At 39.4% G+C, this 21,558-nt stretch overlaps 1 protein-coding gene across 1 annotated transcript; it reads left to right on the forward strand.

Annotated features, from left to right (window-relative positions):
- Positions 1 to 743: 743 nt before the first annotated feature.
- LOC122671561 (ras-related protein Rab7-like) lies at positions 744 to 21,219 on the forward strand. The gene is made up of 7 exons (XM_043868854.1): positions 744 to 895; positions 1,047 to 1,073; positions 1,206 to 1,305; positions 20,201 to 20,347; positions 20,427 to 20,507; positions 20,643 to 20,788; positions 20,887 to 21,219. The coding sequence occupies exons 1-7, from the start codon at positions 843 to 845 to the stop codon at positions 20,954 to 20,956; spliced, it is 624 nt and encodes a 207-aa protein (XP_043724789.1). The 5' UTR covers positions 744 to 842; the 3' UTR covers positions 20,957 to 21,219.
- Positions 21,220 to 21,558: the final 339 nt, after the last annotated feature.

The following is a 21,558-nucleotide window of genomic DNA, read 5'->3' on the forward strand; positions in this document are numbered from 1 at the left end:
ATTCATGAGGTGATTGGGCTCCTTTCCTGCGAGCCCAATGCCCAGGGAATGTTTGGTGAGACATCCAACGATGCTGGGCTGTTGGGGCCCAACGTGCATCCCAATGTGCCCAACAGCCCAGCACCATTGGATGCCTCATTGAACAGGCAAACACTCCCCGGGTGCTAGGCTCGTAGGAGAGGAGCCGAATCCACAGGATCATTGTGGGCCTTTTTCATGATTGAATCTCTTTTTGTTCCCTTTGTCTATAGTCCCAAACGTTCACTTGTGCTTGCTTGTAGCTGTACGACACTTGAACACTCTTCACGTTTAGAAGTCAAATTTCATCACCAACAAAAGAATTCACGATCCAACCCTCTAATCGTGGAATGTGGTGGGCCGCAAGATTGCAATCTCAAGTCTAAGAGATAATATTGCAATTTTTAAGCAGAAACGTGTGCAATCTGAAAACTAAATGGATGGGGATACGGATAAGCTATAGTTATCTGAAAATCTATTTATACATGTAAATGGATAAAATAACTGATCCATATTCATGTCCGTATCTGTTTAGCATTATCCGAATCCGTTCGATAGTTAATCGAATATGAATGCAGATGCAGATATAACACTATCCAAATCGAATCCGATTCGTTTACAGCCCTACCTGGACCGTCTTCTCGTTCTGTTCGTATTATTTTGGTCGGTCGTTTACGTGTAAAACTGTTCTCTGCTTATTAATTATTGGGAAAAGTTTTGGCTCCAAAAAGAAGGAATATCTCTGGGAGCTCATCAGGTGAATTCAACAATTTGAAGGTTTCAAACCCTAAATTTTCCGTAGGGATTTCGAAGCTTTTGAATCTATGGCGTCTCGAAGGCGAGTGCTTTTAAAGGTCATCATCCTCGGAGACAGCGGGTGAGTCCCTCCCCGCCCACCCATTTTTGTTCTCTATAAGACCAGCTGAACTCCCCTTTTTGGTGCATGAATTTAATCTGTAGTTTCCCTACAGTTGTGTTTGATTTTTTTTTTTTCTTTTCCTAATTTGCTTTTGTTTGATCTTTTTTAGGGTTGGAAAGACATCTTTGATGAATCAGTATCCTTAAAATTTCAGATCTTTCCGCTCTGTTCATAGAAATACGATTCTCTGTGTGTTTATATTATTAAGTTTAGGCATGTGTATGGTTGCGTATTTTAGGATGTGATTTCCCTTAAACGCTTTATTTAGATATGTGAATCGTAAATTCAGTAACCAGTACAAAGCAACCATTGGAGCGGATTTTTTGACAAAAGAAGTTCAGTTTGAAGATAGGCTATTCACATTGCAGGTGAGCCATGTGCTTCCAACATTAATTTTCTGGCTCAGTCAGATTTTTTTCTTTATGTTTCTCTGTCTCTAAATTTCAAACGTAGTCAGTACATTTTTGTACAAATCCACAACTCGATGGATTATTTACGCACCTTCCAACTTGATCATGTGTTTTAGCTATTAATTCGTTCTTCAATTTAATGCGGGATTCCTTGAATGCCACAAGTTTATTGGCTGAAGGAAATTGTGAAATGTGGCCTCATACCACGAGTATGCATTGATTGCACCATAAACCTATAAATAATTCACTGATCAATTCTGTTATTTCAAGTGCCTAATTGCACTCCATGCAAATTATGGGATTCGAACCCGATCTATGATTTTGGTTGTGGTTTCTTTAATATTTGAAGTGATTCCTTGGTTGCTTTTGTTTGATAAATTGAGTATTAAGGCTCTGATGTTTTTTCTGGGTTTTGCTTTTGTCACTTCCTTGATTCCTTCATTACTGAATAATGTATGAAAATTACAGCACACTATACATTTTCAGTCTTTTATGCAACTGTGTGCACGCTCATGGACATGCATGTTCTTTGATGGCTTATTTCTCCTTTCCTCAATTCAACGACTAATTTCATTTTTTTTTAATGACTCATTTTGTTATTCTTTCGGACTGGAAAAAGCATGGAGCACTGCATAAAACCATAGTTAATTAATTCTTGTATAACATTCGGTTGGAATCTAAATAAAAAATAGAAGTTGGAAAAAGTCGCGCTTTTTTGAACAGTTTAAAAAGCGTGAAAATTTTGGCCGAACTGAATTATAGACTAATAATTCGGCTTCTTGTACAAAACAGATGGAAACCCCTTTTAGGGTTTTAGGAGTAGGGTTTTCACTTTTCCCATTCAGCAATCTTCAATCTTGAGGGCTGAGACTGACTTGAGGGAGGCTTAGAGAACATCCAAGGTGCTGCTGATAGCCTGCTACCCAGTTTGAGTTTTGAGTTTTTGACCTTGCCGTCCACCGCACACACATTTTCTCTTGAGTAACCTCATCAATTAACAGAATGGCCATGATAATTGGGAAGAGGTTTTGAGTTTCTGAAAAAGTTAACAGATACGGGGTGTCTAAGACTCTCAGGTAACCTCTGCAACTGCAATTGACGTTTTCTTCTTATCCATCTCTTCTCATTTTCAGAAACCCAAAACTGTTACTGGTCCTCGATACCAAACCTTGTCATCTCTTGATCGACTCCCCATATGAAACAAAATTCTTGCTGAAGTAGGGAGTTATGTTCTGAAGAACAACTCGAAGAACTGCATTAACCATCTATTTGGCAGCCATAGTTATCAAGGCGGGAAGGCGACCATGGCATTTTAGAGGGTAAAAAAACAGGGCGACACCGCCATGGCGGCAAGGCGTCCAAGGCGACCAAGGAGTCTGGATGCCATGGCGACGCCTTGATTACTATGTTGGCAGCCTAATTGATTAATTGATCAAAGTTGTTTAGGTCTTTGAATTGGAAGGGGAATGATCTTTGAGAGTAAAGAGTCTATGATTTCCTTTTTTTTCCTTCTGTTCACAACTAGAGTCAGTAATTTGTATTATTAGGACTCGAGCATATCATTTATACTCGTGCTATATTTTGGGACAACTGTCTTTATTTACTGTCAACTCCACCAATGCTGTCAACTGCATTTATTAAGATAGGAAACAATTGTAGATTTCTTTTGTGGAGGTTTGAGAATTAAGATCCTGGGTTTGGGAGTCAAAAGGTATGTATGGACCTTGTATATATTTATGGACAAAAAAAATCTTGTTAAATGAAGCAGTAACAGTATGCCTAACCCAGAATATGCTTCCCATCCAGCCATTTATCCTCACTGATTTGATGTGCTAAGAGGAGGCTCTGCCTATCTGCCCAACTCTTAGCTACAGCTCTACCAGCACCAAGCATGCTCTGACTTTCACCTTCTTTACTTGAGTTGCCAAGTCATGTGGCTAAATTATTGGCTAGAGACACCTTCAATTATTGAAAGAGAAGCTCTCTCCAACCTCCTTCCCTCCTATCTACTAAACAGAAACCTCATTCCCCTTTTCTATTGGACTATCAAATCCAGTCCAAGGACAACTTCCTGGTTCACAAATTATATTAATAGGGGAAGGATCACCTTGGTATGAGATGGGACCCGGTTGAATAGCTGTCTCAAATGGTGTTGGGAACTTGGGAGTTCTATATCAATAATATGTTATGCACATATGCTAATTAATTTAAAACAATTGCTATAAATATTAAAAATAACATCCCAATTTTTTTGCCCGAACTTTTTTTCCGGAAAACGAATAATTCCCAAATCTGAACCTGAATTTTTTTGCCTGCTTTTTTGACTAAATCCTTAAATTGACCAACCGAATTATCCCGGAAAACTTTTCTTCTGAATAATTCCCGATTCTGAATTTGCCAACTATGCATTGCATACATACAAAATAACACTCCTTTTTTTTGGGGAGGGGGGGGGGTGTAATTATCCCTTCACCTTAGAACTCTAGGTCCTGAAATTCATAGAACATGGTGGATAATTTTTACTAGTGATGGATGCTCTTTGCTATATGTATATTGTGTGATAAGTTTCTTGCTTTCTGTAGTTAGAATTTCTTTATTGGATAAATTGAGGAGTTTTGTAGCCCAACCTGTCATTAAGACTGTCAAAGTATTGCAACTGAGGTTGAAACAGGATTGTAACTGTAAGAATCCATACTAAGGTGAGGAAAAGTAGCCAAATGAAAACTTCTTTGATCCAACCATGAACATGATCCTTGCCTTGCTATGTTTCACTAGAGATTGTCCTTCATTTCTTATTTCCCATCACAGTCAATAAAAACCACACTTTTCTATGAAGTAGATGCCTGTAATTTATATAAGAATTAAATACTAAGAGCAGTTCTTGGATGGTTATATTCAGGGGGTGGTGGAGAGAGTTGTAAATCAAAATTTAGACGGTCAAAAGGAGGTTATGGCAAAATGGAGATGGTTTCCCAGAGGAAGGAAAATTTATCTATTGAATTTTATCTAATAGAAATTGTTGGATGATTTGTGGGACTTTGAGGAGAGTTTATTTCATATCCTTTGAATCCTTATTGGTTTTTTGGGTGCATTTTGAAATTTAAGCAATATGGTTGTATGGATTATGGAAGCTTTAGCAAGGGAGAAATAAAAGGCTACAGGTGCCAATAATTTTGCCATTACTATTTATTTTTATTTTAATTCATAGAGTGTTGGGTCCAAAGGGTATAACAAAAATTACTTGGGAAGAAGTAGTGAGAAATGATATAAATAGCATTAGATTGACCACAAACATGGCTTTAAACAGGGTGGAATATTGTAGGGGTGTCAAATTCGAACCGAACTGTTGAACTGACTGCGACTGACCGGAAAACTTGAAACTGGACTGACCGTTGCCCATAACAGTATGGTTTCGGTTTTGGGTTTAAAAAATAATTTGGTTTCTGTTTGGTTTGGACTAGACCAACGGGCACCTGATAGGACTGCTCTTTAGACCGAAATTGTAGATCGAATGAACTGACCATGACATCGAATCGTTAAAAAAAACCGATATTTATTCCCCATGTTTTTTATTCTTCTCTGTTACGTGTACACAGTACACCCCCCAACTCTCTGTCTCACTCTCAGTTTCCCTCCACCATCAACGCCCCCTTCCTTTCTCTTCTCCTCAATAACCACTGCAACCCCACTAGGTGCTAACAGATCGCTCTCCGATTCTATCCCTTTGTCCTTTTTCTCCACTGCTCCGGCTTCAACAAGTTATTAATTTGTGGATTATATTTCTTGTAGTTATCAATTTGAGATCTCATCATTCTCCTCCAACAAATTTGAGATACCATGTTCTCTTTGGGATCCCATTGTTCTCTTTCTTGTCCTCTAGGGTTTTTCTATTTCATCCTGCCTGGGATTAGACCTATTCTGGTTCTAGTCTTACATTAAAACCCTGTAGTAGACCTTCTGTCACCATCAGCACCAGGTCAGTCAGCATCAAAATATCCTACTAGATCAACACTCTGATGAGGATGATAAATGAGCCCCTTGCCTGGAGCCCCCTTTCAGATATCTCAAGATCTATGATGCTCCCTCCCAGTGGACCTTTTTTGGGGACTGCGTAAACTTGCTAATAACCTCAACTGCAAAGGATATGTCAGGTCAAGTAATAGTCAAATAAATCAATTTCTCCACCAGTCTTTTATACCGGTGTGGATCATCAAAGTCGTTCCCAATAGTAGTGCCAAATTTCTTATGGGGATCTATAGGAGAATCAACTGGTTTGGAGGCAAGCATACTAGTTTTGGATAATAGGTCTAACACATAATTCTGCTGTGACAAACTGATCCCTTTCTTACTCCGGTGCACTTCAATACCCAGAACATACCTAAGGGTACCCAAATCGTTCATCTGAAAATGCTGATGTAGATAAGCTTTTACTTCTTCAATTCAGGATGCATCATTTCCAGATATTATGATATCATCAACATAACCAATCAATACAACCACCTTAGATCCTTGGCATTGTACAAACACATAATGATCAGAATAGTATTGTGAAAACCCACAACGAGTAACTATAGAGCTGAACTTGTCGAACCAGGCACTAGGTGACTGCTTTAAACCATAGATGGCCTTATGTATCTTGCAAACTCTGGCAGAGTTCTCCCCCTGAGTAACATACCTTGGAGGTTGGTCCATGTGCACCTCATCATCAAGATCACCATAAAGAAAGGCATTTTTTATATCAATCTGATAAAGAGGCCAATCTAAATTCCATAGTTATCAAGGCGTCGCCGAGGCATCGCCATGGTGACTCCATGGCATCTAGGCTCCTTGGTCGCCTTGTACGCCTTGGGCGCCATGGCGGGCGGCTGGCCGTCATGGCATTGTTGCCTTGAATTTTGCCCCTCTAAAACGCCATGGTCGCTTTCCCGCCTTGATAACTATGCTAAATTCACAGCAATAGAAATGAGTACACAAACAAAATTTAAATGAGCAAAGGGGGGGAAGGCCCCAAAGTAGTCTACACCATATGTCTGAATACACCCCTTGGCAACCAGCCGGGCCTTGAGTCGTTCAATGGAGCCATCTGTATTGTACTTTATGGTGCACACCCAACGACATTGCACTAGATCCTTTCCTGGAAGCAAATCCACTAGAGTCCATGTTTGACGGGATATTAAAGGATCCATTTCTCCATAGCTACTTTCCACCTAGATTGAGATAAGGCCTCATGATGATTTTTTGGAATAGAATGAGTGGACAAGGAGAAGGCAAAATTATGTAATGGAGATGGAAGGTGAGAGATAGAAACATAATTTTCTATAGGATAGGCGATCATGGATTTTTTAGTGCAAGTATGAGTACCTTTGCGGAGTACAACTGGTAAGTCATGAGGAGGAACCTCAACAGGATTAGACTGTGTAAAGGGCAAAGCAAGGACCGGAGCTAAAGTGGATGGCATTGTCTTCTTAAGCCGTGTATAAACTTGTAGAGGAGGGCCAGCGAAAGGCACGACAATAGGAATAGGTCATAGGAGTATTATGATCAGTTGCTGCATCAGGAGCAGGAGTAGTAGTAGGAGAATAAAAGGAAGTATTCTCGAAAAATATTACCACTAACATACTACCGATGTGTAATGGATCATAACACTTGTAGCACTTCTGGGTCTGAGAATAACCTAAAAAAATACACTAAATGGCACAGGGAGATAGTATATCAATATGAACTTGCAAAATATGAACAAAGCAAACACACCAAAACCTTAGGTGGAATGGAAAATAAGGAGGTTTTGAGAAAAAAAATGGAAAAGGAGATTTGATAAAACAGAAGAAGGCATCCGATTAATGAAAAAACATGCAATGAGAACAACATCACACCAAAAATGTTTTGGAACATGCATATGGAACATAAGAGAACGAGCAATCTCCTATAAGTGTTGGTATTTCCATTCAGCCACCCCATTTGTTTTTTTTTTTTGGGGTGTGTGTGTGTGTGGTTGTATGAAGTATGAACAGCTTGTTTGATGAATCATACCATTATCTAAGCAAAAACCAGAAATCTTATGTTGTATGTACTCAAGAGCATTGTCAGATCGGGAAACCTTGATAGAAGTACCAAATTAGGTCTTTATTTCATTATAAAAAATTTTAAAGATAGGTAAAAATTTGAAACAATTTTTCAACAAGTAAACTAATGCAAGACTAGAATCGGAATAGGTCTAATTCCAGGCAGGATCAATGGTAAATCTCCAAAGAACAAGAAAGAGAGCAATGGGATCCCAAAAGAGAACAATGGGATCTCAAAAGAACAAGAATGATGAGATCTCAAAAGATAACTAAGAGACAAATTAATTGGAGGAGAATGAGATGATCCCCTATTCCAAGTAGCTATGGAGAATGAGATGCCATCGAGACGAGTCGAGATCTCGCCTTGGAAAATGTTGGACAGTTCAATGGGTTCTTTATCATTGGCCTCAATTCCTTCACGTATGTGCCTCATCCTTAATCTCATATTGTTGTGCACATACACAAGCTGCTCCAGTCGTTCGCTACCCAACCTGTTCTGCCTCTTTGAATGTATCAATGAGAATGTACTCCAGTTGCGCTCACATCCGGAGGATGAACAAGTTTGTGAGAGCACTCTTACTGCTACCTTCCTCAGGTTGGGTGAACTTGTACCATAAAGCACCTACCAGTCGGCTGCATTACAAATATAGAATATTAAGAATATGTACATTCTAAAGGGATAAAATTATAATTCATAAATGTAATATCATGCCACTTACCAGGGTTTGACTTTTGTCTACCCTCCACTGCAGCTTGTCGACCGAAACTTGTTGAGGCCTCTCTGAAGTATTTGATCTATTTTCATTTTAAATTTCAAACATTGTTAGAGGCATTAGTATTTGTTATTTAGTAATTACATTCATAAACTAACAAATGGAGTACCAAAGTCTCATACTCTCACCTCATCATTGTAGGCAGCTTGCATCGTTGGATTGGGCTTCAACTTCTTAGTAACAACTTGAACTGCCTCTAACAAATCTGTGTCTAGCCCATGATCATGAGAGTACTAATACTTTGGATTCAAATAGTATGCTGGTAAAGTAGACACCACAAATATAATTTGTTAGTGACTTAATGCCTTTGGGTTTTAAATATGTAAATGTAAAAAAGTTTTAACATTTAAAGTGTAAAGTATGATGAACTCACTAGCTTTATGTAGTGGATGACTCAAGTGCTTCTCCCACCGCTCATCAATGATGTTAATGTAGGACTTTGCACTTCGAGGTATAGCAGCTCTAACCATTTCCATCATTTTTTGAATGACAGCATAAATGTGGGCCAATGTAGGCTTCTTCTCTGTATCAACCATCCTCAATATTGCCACCACTGGCTCTAATATGGCAACCACTTTCTGCAAGTCCTTCCAAAATCCATCACTTGCAATGGTTTGTTGTGCTGCCTTCCCTTCTTCTAACTTAGAACCTTGCCAACCAAACCATTGTTCACTTGCAAACATAGACCTCAGACCTATCACCTTCGTCTGGAAGCTCTTCAATGCAATGTAATTGGTGGCAAATCGAGTAACACCAAGCCTCACTAAATCTCCATTGCATTTTTCCCTCAACAAGGCTAAAGCATAACCATGGTTATACACAAAATTTGTCACTTGCCTTGCCCTATTTACCACACGCGCCGCCAAAGTCTTTTTCCCCATGTCCTTCAGCATTAAATCAATAGAATGGGCTGCACATGGAGTCCAAAAGAGCCGGATCCTCTTACTCTTCTTATTCATCAACTTCTCTCCAGCCTTTTTAAAGTTGGAACTGTTATCCGTCACAATTTGGATAATGTTCTTTGGTCCTACCTCCTCCACCACTTGCTTTAACTCCTTATACAAGTATGATGCATCCTTTGCATGCTTTGATGCATCGATAGACTTCAAGAATACAGTCTTCCCATTGCAACTGACCATGAAATTTATGATGGACAGTCTAGTAGGTCCAGTCCAACCATCAGTCATAAGAGTAATCCCATATATCTCCCACATTGGCTTCAAACCATCAATGTAATCTTTCATCTCCTGTACCTCCTGAGGCAAATATACATTGTATAATTCATGTGGTGAAGGCCCCTTCCATCCTAGGCCAGCCCTCCCTGCAGCATCAAGGAATGCATTATAGTATGTTCCTTGTGCTACATTGGCTGGAATGTCATGGTAAGGCATGGACTTGTTGAAAGCTTTTCGTGCTTCCTCTTGTTTACTACCAAACATTTGCGGGATGGTTGGTTGGTAGGCATCTTGTTGCCTAAAAATTGTTGGATTAATGTAGTCCTAGAATAGGAGATAATCCTACTAGGAGCCAGGCAAAATAAGGTTCTGGTTAAGCCTGCTGTTTGGGGCTGATTAGGGGCTGTTTAGGGTAAACTTAGGGTTTAGGATGGAGATTTGGGAATGGGTTTTATATGGTTTTAGTCTGCAGGTCTAGAGGGTCATTATAGGATAAAAAGAATTGGATTTGGATCAGTTTTAAATTCCTGCAGAATTAGGGTTAGGGTTTCGGGTTTTAGAATTAGGAAAAAACAACCAAAACTAGGGTTTTTAATGGGATCTAAGGGCTGGGCTTGGGATCGAGTTTACTAAATAGGGAGGGGAAGGTTCGATCCAAATAGGGAAGGGTTTTGATGGTTAGAATTGCTGAATCTGGAAATTTAGGGTTTTGGGGGTTTAATTAAGTTGGCGCTGCAGGTCTGGTCGAGTGGAGGGATTGGTATGGGGAGGCTGTGATCTGATTTTGGTGTGAAACAGATGTAGGATAATGGCTGGGTAAGACTTAGATGATCTAGGGTTTTAGAAATTCAAATAGAAAAACAAGAGGGATCGAATGGGGGAAAAGAAGAATGGAGACAGATATTTAAATGTAGACTTACAGCAGATATCCACGGCAGCAAATCTAACATTGAAGGATAGAACCACCTTCACAAAGAGAACCTCCCAGCCGTCACGGCGTAAGGAGTCACAAGAAATCCACCCGTCTTTCGTCCTTGATAGATCCACAAGGTAACACTCCAAGGAACAGTAGCAGTAGCACTCGGCCAGCAGCAAAAAGTCTTTTTTTTTATTCAAATCTCAATGTGGGGGAGCCTCCCACGATCCACTTTATTTATAATAAAGGCCTAAGGCCAAATCCTAATACATTCTAACCTCCTCCTCACCTAAATCGTGGAAGAGATCTAATTACAATCAAATTACTAATTTAAAACAGTAAAATATCCTAACTACCCCTACTAACTTAAAATAAGAGAATCTAACTTAAAAACAACTAATTTAAAGTAGATCCCATGTTAGCCAATAGGATATGAGGACCTATTGACCAATAGGAACACTTCACTTAAATTGGACCAATTGAACCAATTGGATGCAACCAATTCTAAACCGGTTCAATCTAAAAATAGGAAAATAAACTAAATATTGGGCTAAGCCCGTATGCAACCTATATGCCCCTAGTTTGGGCTCATTAAAGTGGCCTAATACATAAAAAACCCTTGGGAACAAAGACCCAACATGTATATAACCCAACCCTAGGCCTATTTCTAAAGAAATAAGTCCTATTTGGTGATCATTCTGCATCCAATTAATGTAGTCCTATTGCTTGTTCATATGCTCTTATATTTTCAAAATGAAAACTTTGTCTACTCTCAGTCAAAGTCTGCTGGTAAATTCTCCATTCAGCCTCTGATTGAAACTCACCAGGTGGAGGCCTAAAGTCAGTATCATCTCCACCACGGACCTCTACACCAGGCCTCTCTAGTACTGCCTCATCAAACTATTGTTGCATTCTTTACCTCTCAGCTTTCTTTAGTCTTCCTCCTTTCAAGTGTTGTGCCATTGCCACTTTCACTTGGGTAGGAACATTTGGGCATGAGGCAACATTCTTGCCTGTACCAGACAAATGTTCCTTTAACCTGGTGGCTCCTCCAGATAGCAACTTCCCACAATAATTGCATTTGGACTTTTTTTGTCTGCGGACATCGGGACTCCATGTTGCCATGCTATATCCGACATTGTGTACAAAATGTCTTATATTTTACACTGTTACATAAAAAAACATGTATTAATAACCATGGATCACTTAAAGTAAGGTATTCAAGACTTAAAGTATGCTATTCATAACTGTTAAACATAATGTCAAGCTACTAGAACTATGAAATAATTATCTCTTATTTATCCCCTAACCCTAGTATTTATTTCTTAATTAAAAATAATATTTAGAATTTTTTTAAAAAATATTTATACCTTAAAGTATAAGAAAAATATAATGTAATGATGTATTTGACACCATTTGAAGTTGAACATTATGTACATATGTTGTACATAAACAACAAGTATTTTTCCTTAATATTATATATATATTTTAAATTTTTTATAATATTTTTATTAAATCTGAAAAATAAAATAAATTTTTTAATGGGTGAAAATAAAAAACTGATCCATGGGGCTGTAGAGCATCCCAAGTTGTTCAACATATATGAAAATCATTTTCAAACAATCACTATTCATCCTATTTTTTTCAATTTTTTTTCTTCAAATAAATCATTTATTTTTTCAGAAATTATAATAAAAAATTTAATAACTGAAAAATAAATCCGACTCCATCAAGTGATAGATCAGCCAAAGATGTTTTAACATATATCAAAACCACATGAATCTATCAAGGATTACACAAATTTTGTTGAAAAAAATAGATTTGGGGAAAACTAGAAAATACCTTTGAAATTCTTCAAATAGGTGAATGATTCTTGGACTGTTGGAGTTGAATCTTCAATTTAGCACTTGAATCTCACTTGAAACCATGCAATCCACCCAAGATTTGAAGGTCAAGAGGGCTGTTTTCCCTTTCTTTAGAGGCTATGGACAGAAGTCAGCGAGATTTGCGAGTTCTGTCCATGTAGCTTCTTTTATTAAAAGGGGTACATGGGTCAAATGGGCAGAAAAAATGGGTCAAAACCCATATCCTTACCCGATACCGAGATCTCGGCGAGAAATTGCATTTTTATAACTAAAAAAAACTTCAAAATTGGACTCATTTGGCTGGGTCGAGACGGTACCGAGATCTCGCCGAGAAAATGCACTTTTATAATGCGTATGGCATCTCAACTGGAGTTTTTGAAAAATCGAGAAACTCGGCCATCTCGCCCTCGCGAGTTCTCGAACCATGGAGATGATCTCAAATTGGTAACCACAAGAGAAGTAATAAATATAAACCCACAAATTTGTAACCTGTTGAAGTAGCAATCAAGAATAAATAATCTCCTGAATAAAGAGAAGCCGCAACAATCAAACCAGGATCTCAAAACCTTGATGCAAACTCCAGAATACAAACCTGATGGCTTGGTTGCAGGTTTTAAAACAAAACAAAAAAATAGAAGAATGGGGATCAAGTAGGGAAGAAGAAGGGGGAAAGGAAGGGTTGGCTATCTCATCGTGGGCATCTCACCCATCCTATCTCAGGATTTTCACAGAGGCTCAAACTAATATTTCATTATCAAATTCGTGTACAATGCTGGCCTCCCTTACAAACTTATATAGAATACTAAAAAATAGACTTAGACGTTGAAAAGGAAAGGCCTAACCCAATCCTTAACTAGTAAGGTATCCTAAATTGACTAGGAAATTGAAATAATAAAGAAAACAGACTCAAAATAGGACTCTTAACTAAACTAATGTAGCAAATCCCGTTTTCCTACTTTCTATCCCTATGTTAGGCTCATTAAATTGGCCCATTACAAAGTAAATCCATGGGATGAAAAGCCCAATACATATATGACCCAACCCAAAGCTTATTTTCAATAAAATAAACCCTTTAGGTGACTTCTACATCATAAACCCACGTCATACGGGAATGATTGTCAGCTAAGGTAGCATAATAAGAAAAACCTAACCTATGTTTAACACGACATGGACCCTAGATATCAGAATGAACTAACAAAACTAAAGACGGACTCCTAAACACACTACGAGCGGGAAAAGATGACCGGTTATGTCTCCCCCACTTACTTCACACTGAAGATGAGAGACAGACTTGCTACTTGGAACCATGTGTTGAAGCTTGGGTAAAGATAGATTGCCCAGATGAACATGCCATTGAAATAGGGATGGCCCACTAGTAGTTGTGGTAGCAACGGTAGAATGTCCAGTGCCATCCAAGTAGAAGAGTCCAGCTTGCTCAAGCCCTCCACCAATCATCCTTCTTGTCTTAAGGTCCTGAAAAACACAATACAAAAGATAGAAAGTAACAGAACAATTAATCGTTTTAGTAATTTGACTAACTGATTAAAGACTTAACAGTAACTGTGGAACATGTAAATAGATAACAGAGTCATAGAAGATGTAGGTGATACGGTACCATGACCAGTGACATTATTGGAGGAACCATTAGCAAGAATGATAAGTGAAGCAGTATGGAGTGGGGATAAGGAAGAAAATAAATCTGACATACCAGTCATATGAGTAGAAGCACCAGAGTCAATAATCCATGGAGTGGGAGATATGGTGGAAAGAAAAGCAGAAGTACCTGTATGGGCTAAAGTAGATGTAGAGGTGGATGAAGAAGTCTCAAGTTGTTGGAGACGCTTGAGGATCCGAGCGACTCAAGGTTTAAACTTTAAAGTATCGGTATCGGGTATTGTACCGGAAGGGTGATTTTAAGAGACATATCATAAGGTATCGGAGAGATGCAAGATACACTGAATACGTATAGTAAACATATGGAAATGCTTAGGATGTATGCAAAATACAGTTTTCAAGCATAAAACACTATTTGTAAGTAATATGTAAAATATATAATGTACAAAAATGAGAACAAAATATGATGAGACGATTGCATTCAAGTGATTATATATAAAAGATGTGGTTTCTTACATATACTAATACCAATATTTTTAGGTATCGTATTGTATCGGTACCTTAAAAATAAGATACGTATCGGAGGATACGAAAGGATACTTTAAACCATGCTGAGTGTACTCATCCTGAGACACAGAAATAGTGCAAGAAGCCCCAGATGCAGATGTAATAGTGGTGTCACCAGAAGACTCTCTCTGTAGAATTGTTATTAATGGCAGTATTAGCTTAACTCATTAGCCCAGTCCGGTCGGCCGTGTTTGGCCTAACAAGTATCAACAATATGGTTGGGTTTGCCGCAAAAGGAACACTGATGGGAAGACTTGTCAGGATACTGGCCACCTGTACCTTGATCATGGCCTCTCGATGACCCATGACCCCTTCTTGTAAAGGAGCCTTGCCCCCTGCTGGCAATAAAAGCAGAATCTTCCTTCAAAGGAGGAGTAGAGGTAGAAGTACCCTTTAAGGGAGTGGACATCTGCTGCAACTGAGAAAAAGTTTCATTGACAGAAGGCACCTTTACCCAGTAAGTGACTTTTCACAGATTGGTAGTCTGGGTGTAGGCCAGCTAAGAATTTAGCTACTTGAAATTCAGCTCTCTGTATCTTGAGTTGCTCCAAGTCAGTGATGAGTGGTTGATGCGTATTAAGCTCTTCAATAATCCCCTTATGGCCACTGTGGTTATCAATTTATCATTGAGAGACTTGTCCTCCTGTGTAAAGGTAAACATCTTGTCATGCAGCTCATACATCTAAGAAAGATTCTTTCTCCCGAGAGAAACTTTCATGGAGGTCATTCAAAACACCCATAGCAGTGGAGTGAAAAATGACATTAGATGCAATAGTAGGATCAATACTGTTCCACAACCAGATTTTTAAGGTGGAGTTCTTGTGCATCCATCCTCATATGCAGTAAGAGAAGCTGGGTCGCCAGGATTAACAGTTGGAGGATCATTAGTGAGATATTTCATCTTATCCTTAGCATGAATATAAACCCAAACAGCTTGGACCCACAACATGTAATTGGAAAATCCATTGAGCTTAATGTTTGTAATCTGAACGTGAACATTATCAACTAGAGGTTTAGGGTCAGCCATCGTGCAAACCAGGAATAAAGAAGTCAGAATATGTAGTAAATTTACCAAGTAACCAACAGGGTAGCAACCATGACGAAGAAAAAATAAATATCAGCAGTAGTCTCGATGCCAGATGCTCTACCCAAGGGTACCAGCACTGGTATGGAGCAATCACAACCAATGCAGAATAGTAACAGTAGCAGGCAGCAACAGAAAAGTCAAAAAGTGCACTTTAAACTACAGGTTTTGGGTGATTACACATTACCAGAGATTAGCAGGTCTTATAGGCTTGAAACTACAGTCAAGTGCTCCCTTGGGAGAGTATTAAAAGCCCAAAATAATAGTCTGATCAGGTGGAAGGACCAGAAGTAATTTAGGAATCAAGGGGTCTGAAATTTGACCCAAAAAAAGAGTAACGCAGGTGGACTTGGGAGATTTCTGATTCTAGAAAATCAGACCACTAAAAGACACTGAAAACTGGATTGAGTTATCCATTAGATGCTTCAACCAGCCTTAAAAAAAATCTACTTGAACAGATGGTTAGATGCAGAGAACCAGCAAGCTCGAGAACCAAAAAAAATCCCAGAATTGGGGAGCCACAACTGGAGAATAATATGAACTTTGATATCTTCAGCGAGAGATCTCCATAAGCATCAATAAGTAGTTGAAAGTAGGCCCTAGTTTAGCTTTGTATCATCATGCACTAGGGCAATAGGTAGTAGATAGGCCGCATAGGCTGCTGCAGCCAGTAATCGAAAGTAGATCTTGAAGCACCAATCAAATCAGTGTTTTGAAGAGGATCAGTAACAATATCAAATCTAATAGACCAGTAATATAGCAAAAGAGGAAGAAGAGAAGAGGGAGAAGACGATGGAGGAAGGAGAGAAATACTGTCTAGGAAAAACAGAATCGGTGAGTGCTAGCCTCACTCTTGTTAACTTATATAATAGGAAGGTTACAACCATAGAGAAGCTAGAAGCTTCCAATTCTAGTTACAATAGGAAACCAATGTAGACATTGAAACACGATCTATCTAAAAGACTAACTAAAGAAAAAAAAACCAATAAAACAAGTTACCCATTACATGTGTACATGACTTATATGTACCCCCACAGTACATATGGGTCATGTACCCCTTACAATATAAATCGGTAGCTTTAACAGGTTTGGCGGTGAGATATGCCATCACTCTCTCTTAAGAGGGTCTCATTACAGGCCATTGGTTCTTTGATTCTCTTTTTGTTCACTAATAATGCATGGAAGAACTAAGATAGTTGGTAAAGATGGGGTAGCTTTGTTTTGGTTTGCTCTGTGTGTGTGTGTGTGTGTTTTGTGGTGGGGGGGGGGGGAGTGTTGAGGGGTCTCCTAACCTATAGGGTACCTTGCCTAGTGGGTCTCAGTTTGACTTGTTACCTTTTTCCCCAAAAAGTGGAGGGGGGGGTTGAGGGGTCTCTTAACCTAAAGGCCCGGGTACCTTGTGATGAATTTCTAAAAGCCTAAGAAGTTTGGTTAGAAACTTGGTAAAAGTCCAGAACTGCAGTGAAGAAGGAATAACCAGATTCAAGAGATCCCAAAAAAAAAAAAAAAGATTTAAGAGAATCTAATTATATAGCAATCAACTATTGAAATTGACGTGAAATTCTGGTTGAAGGTGTGAATTGTGGTTAAGAATAACTCCACCAAAGAAGAGCCTGATCCAATGGTTGGATCTAATGAACCAGTACCGTTTCAGAATTAGCAACTTAAAATAGGAACTCAAGTAACTCATTGGACAGATGCAAATCAACTTCTGGTCGATCGTAACTCTTAGAAATAGTAAATGACTTATCAAGGTATGTAGCAGATCTGATGGCTAGGTCTTTCTCAGCAGCTCCTTATATCATGGTCAGAAAACCACTGAAAAACAGATTATCGTAGGTCATAAAAGTGCAGGGGAAACTGATATATAAACTTGATCAAACCTTAGTTCAGCATGGATATGCCCTCAGAAAACTCAGTAGAACAATGGTTCAACAACTAAGAATAATCTGAGAACTTACCAGAAATTGCAGAAATTGATAGAAGAAACAAACAGGAAATAAGATCTGACCTGATTGCAGAATTTCAACTGTGAAGAAGGGTTTACCTCTCACGTGGCCTTGCTGGAATCCCACCAGCAATATAGGAATCTCACCAATAGGGCAGTTGAATCACACAACCAAATCTGAATGACACAGACCATTAACAGCAGTAAATCATCTCTTTTATTAAATTAAAGGGTAATTTATGCATACCTTCCCTGGGGTAAGGTGCAATTACAGATCCACCCATCAGTTTTGGATATTTACACGTACCTCCCCCGGTTTCCAAAATAATTAGTAAGTAAACCCATTCCGTTAGTTGTTCCTGTTAGTTGCGAACAGTAAGAGTGTTTTAGACATTTTATGACCAATATACCCTTGATAGGGTAGAATGACATTATTGTCCTCTTCTTCTTCATCGTAACCTAATCTGATCCCAAGTCATTATATGCTGTTGTTCAGGATGAAACCCTAGCATCTCACCACTGGCAATGAGTCTCTGATCGGTGTTGCCTTTGTCGTAGTGGTGAGGATGGTGTGCGAGGGCTAATGCGCCATGGAAGGAATGAGGAGCGGATTTGGAAGCTGGGGCTGAAAGGTAGAGCCACTGCTTCGGAGAGAGACATTAAGGGTTGAAAAATTAGTAGGGATTGTGCCGGTACCCGTGGTGGCGATGATTGCAGGTTCTGCTTGCTTAGAGAGCCAGACCATCGAATTTTGACCCAATTCACGCGTCAATTGGAAAACCCTAGCGGCACAAGTGGCCAGCATACAGATGCGGCGGCCCCGACTATCGACCTTCGTGTGCCAGTTGTTGTTGTTGCTTGTTCTTGGAGGGAGCGACGAGAGCTAGTAGCGGTAGTAGTGCTTGCAGATGAAGAAGAGCCAGTTCCACCACCACCAGCACCACCTGCTCCACCTGCTACTGGTGCTCCAGCTTGGATAGAGATGAAACCCATGAATGGGCCTGGCACGGGGCCGGGACCTGGCCCTGATCGGCCTTCAAATGGGACCAACTGCAAAGGAGAAGAGTGTGGTTGTTGCTGCTGTTGTTTATTGCTCTGGAAGTCGGTGGATTCCATATTGGCTGCTTCAAGAATTCCACAAGACATTTGTTTTCTCCTTTTTGTTGCTTTGATTGATCACTTTTGGTGGAGAGACAGAAGTGCAATTTATTACCATGTCTTCAACAATTCGAGGAATTCCTCTGATTCCAATTCTTCTTTAACAGCCTGTCCTTTCCAACCATTCAACAGTGCATACTTAGAATCACAGATATTGTAAAAAGAAAAGCTATCTGAATCTGAAGTCGAGCAAACACAGTAAGGCTGAGTCACTGCCCAAGCCGGATGGGGTCCCAAATTTAACTGGGATGAAATTTTCCAGAGGGGGGTTTCCTCTGTTTCCAATTCTTCTTTAACAACCTGTCCTTCACTTCGCTTGTGTCGGTTGATTCCATATTGGCTTCTTCAAGAATTCCACAAGACACTTGTTTTCTCCTTTTTGTTGCTTTGATTGATCACTTTGGTGGAGAGATGGAAGTGCAATTTATTACCTGGCTAATCTTGTTAGGTATAAAGCTCTTACCAAAATGGCAAACAAAATTGCAGTGCATAAGCTGTGAGGTGAAGAGACCCGGGGGGGGGGGGGGGAGGATCTGATCCAGTAATTGCAGGCTTTTCCATTTGTCCTAGCAGCTACAATGACTTCAACAATTCGAGGAATTCTTCTTCTTCTAACCTGTTGGGCACCGCTGCCTTCACTTTGATTCTCAAAAATCAGCAACAAATCCGTCTCTCTTCCATTTCTTCTTCTTCTTCTTCTAACCTCTTGTTCTTGATCTTGTTCATGCTGTGGTTGCAGCGATTGTTGCTCTTCTTCGTCTACTTTTTCTACTTCATAGGTTGCCGGAATCTCTCCAGAGAAGGCAAGCCTGAAAGCTCTAAAGGTAACTTGCTGGAGAGGTTCTGCCGGCTAAAATCCAGTACCTTGAGCTGCAAAAGTGATCCGTTCTGGAAGAGGGTGTAACAGAGAATGGAGTGGGGCAGGGTTACAGGGGGTGTGACAGGTGGGGCGGATAATGGAAGAAGTTTATTTTAGCAGGAAGGGTAATTTGGTCAATATATGTTAAATTCTAACGTTTTTAGTTCCAAGTTAACGGAGTGGGTTTACTTACTAATTATTTTGGAAAGCTGGGGAGGTACTCATTAATATCCAAAACTGATGGGTGGATCTGTAATTTCACCTTACCTTAGGGGAGGTATGCATAACTTACCCTAAATTAAGTTGTTGGGAGCTCAATGGCTCTTACAAACTATATATTGAGTCGAGTGTTTATCTCATACTATGTAGAAAGTATTGTCCAAGTAGAAGACATAAAGAAAGAAAAAAAGAAACTCTCCAAACCATAGGGAAGGAATTGGAGTGTTTTAACTATATAAAAACTCTATCCTATGATTCCTATCTAAACTATTACAAGGAAAGAAGATAAAATAGAACTCTTAACAAATCCAAACTCTTACTCTTGTCCAACTAACTGGATTACAAAGATAACAGAAAAACAAATTTAAAACTCAGATACAGCAGTGAGTTAACAACTGAGTCAAGTGTTTCAAGTTTTTCTTCTTCTTTCTTTGGTACGTTTTTAGATTACTTTTCTGGATACTCTTGAAGCTGATCTGCATCAACTTGCCTAGTGGGTCTCTATTTGACTTGTCTTTTTTCCCATAAATTGGGGGAGTATTTGAGAGAATTCACTCGTTGCAACCACTTCTTTTATGTTATAGGTGACCTACTTTTGTGATCATCTGTTCAGATATGGGATACTGCTGGGCAGGAGAGGTTCCAAAGCCTTGGTGTTGCTTTCTACCGTGGTGCAGACTGCTGTGTTCTCGTCTATGATGTGAATGTCATGAAATCATTTGATGACCTTAACAATTGGCGAGAAGAATTTCTGATTCAGGTAATTAACAGGGAACCGTCTTGAATATGCAGCAATCTGAATAAACCAGACTTGAAACATTTTTCATTACTTTTTTCAGGCAAGCCCCTCAGACCCTGAGAACTTTCCATTTGTAGTGTTGGGGAACAAGATAGATGTTGATGGTGGGAACAGCCGGGTGGTAAGCTGGCCTTTCTTTTCTTTCTTGTATATTTTCTGACCAGCTTGAAAGCATTGTGGCCAAATTCACTGGGCTATGTTGTTTTCTTGCATGTTCTTCATACAATTTTATCTGTAATTTTGTATGCTTCTTTAGGTATCTGAGAAGAAGGCAAAGGCATGGTGTGCCTCGAAGGGGAATATTCCCTACTTCGAGACTTCTGCTAAGGAGGGCATTAATGTGGAAGCTGCTTTTCAGTGTATAGCCAAGAGTGCTCTAAAGAATGAACCTGAAGAAGAAATGTTAGTATTCTGAGGCTTTACTTCCATCTCTCTTACCCTGTGTTTGTGTATTTGTAATATCTTTAGTAGTTTCTGATATTGTGTGTTTTTTGATGAAGATATCTGCCTGAAACCATTGATGTGGCGGGTGGAGGTCGGCAACAAAGATCAACTGGCTGTGAATGTTAGGGTGTTGATAAGGAAATTTGTGTTTGTATTGGGATGTAAAGGCTACTTAATCCTCCATTCATTATGCAGTAATAATTCAGTGAAGGTTATTGGGGGGGGGGGGTGTTCTATTGTATAGTAGGTGGTCAAAGAAATGGAGACAATGTGGCAATGGTGTATCTATTTATCCCCTCCATGACTCTTTATCGCTTTCCAACTGCCTTACTGCAATTTATTGAGATTTTTATGTTAGTATGAAGTATATTTGGCATTGACGTTTGTACTAACCCTTAATACCGGTAAAAAAAAGGGGGCTGGACTCCTGAAGGTCGACTTATTTGAAGAGTTCTACCCATTACCCCTTTCATCAAATGCAATGGGTTTATATACGGAAATTTATCGTTTCCATTTATCTGCCCCTCTATTTCCTCCTTTTTCTCTATTTCATCTAATAGGGGGGAGTGGATCTTACCCAGGTAGTGTGTTCGGGCAGGGGATAGGGTGAGCATTTCTGCATCCCTATGAGATGAAATGGTGGAAATGGAGGGGTAGATAAATGGAGACGAATCCTTTGTATCTGTTGCCCCTTTCTTTGGGCTTCGCTTTTAAAGTTTATGGACAGG

Source organism: Telopea speciosissima, chromosome 8 (assembly GCF_018873765.1).
Source record: "Telopea speciosissima isolate NSW1024214 ecotype Mountain lineage chromosome 8, Tspe_v1, whole genome shotgun sequence".
Lineage (NCBI taxonomy): Eukaryota > Viridiplantae > Streptophyta > Magnoliopsida > Proteales > Proteaceae > Telopea > Telopea speciosissima.

What these genes read in the sequence shown, in the direction of transcription:
- LOC122671561 (XM_043868854.1), top strand. Translation starts at nt 843, where the DNA reads ATGGCGTCTCGAAGGCGAGTGCTTTTAAAGGTCATCATCCTCGGAGAC. An exon ending in AAGACATCTTTGATGAATCA is followed by an intron (nt 1,074 to 1,205) that starts GTATCCTTAAAA and finishes CGCTTTATTTAG; the next exon opens with ATATGTGAATCGTAAATTCA. An exon ending in ATGGTGGGAACAGCCGGGTG is followed by an intron (nt 20,508 to 20,642) that starts GTAAGCTGGCCT and finishes ATGCTTCTTTAG; the next exon opens with GTATCTGAGAAGAAGGCAAA.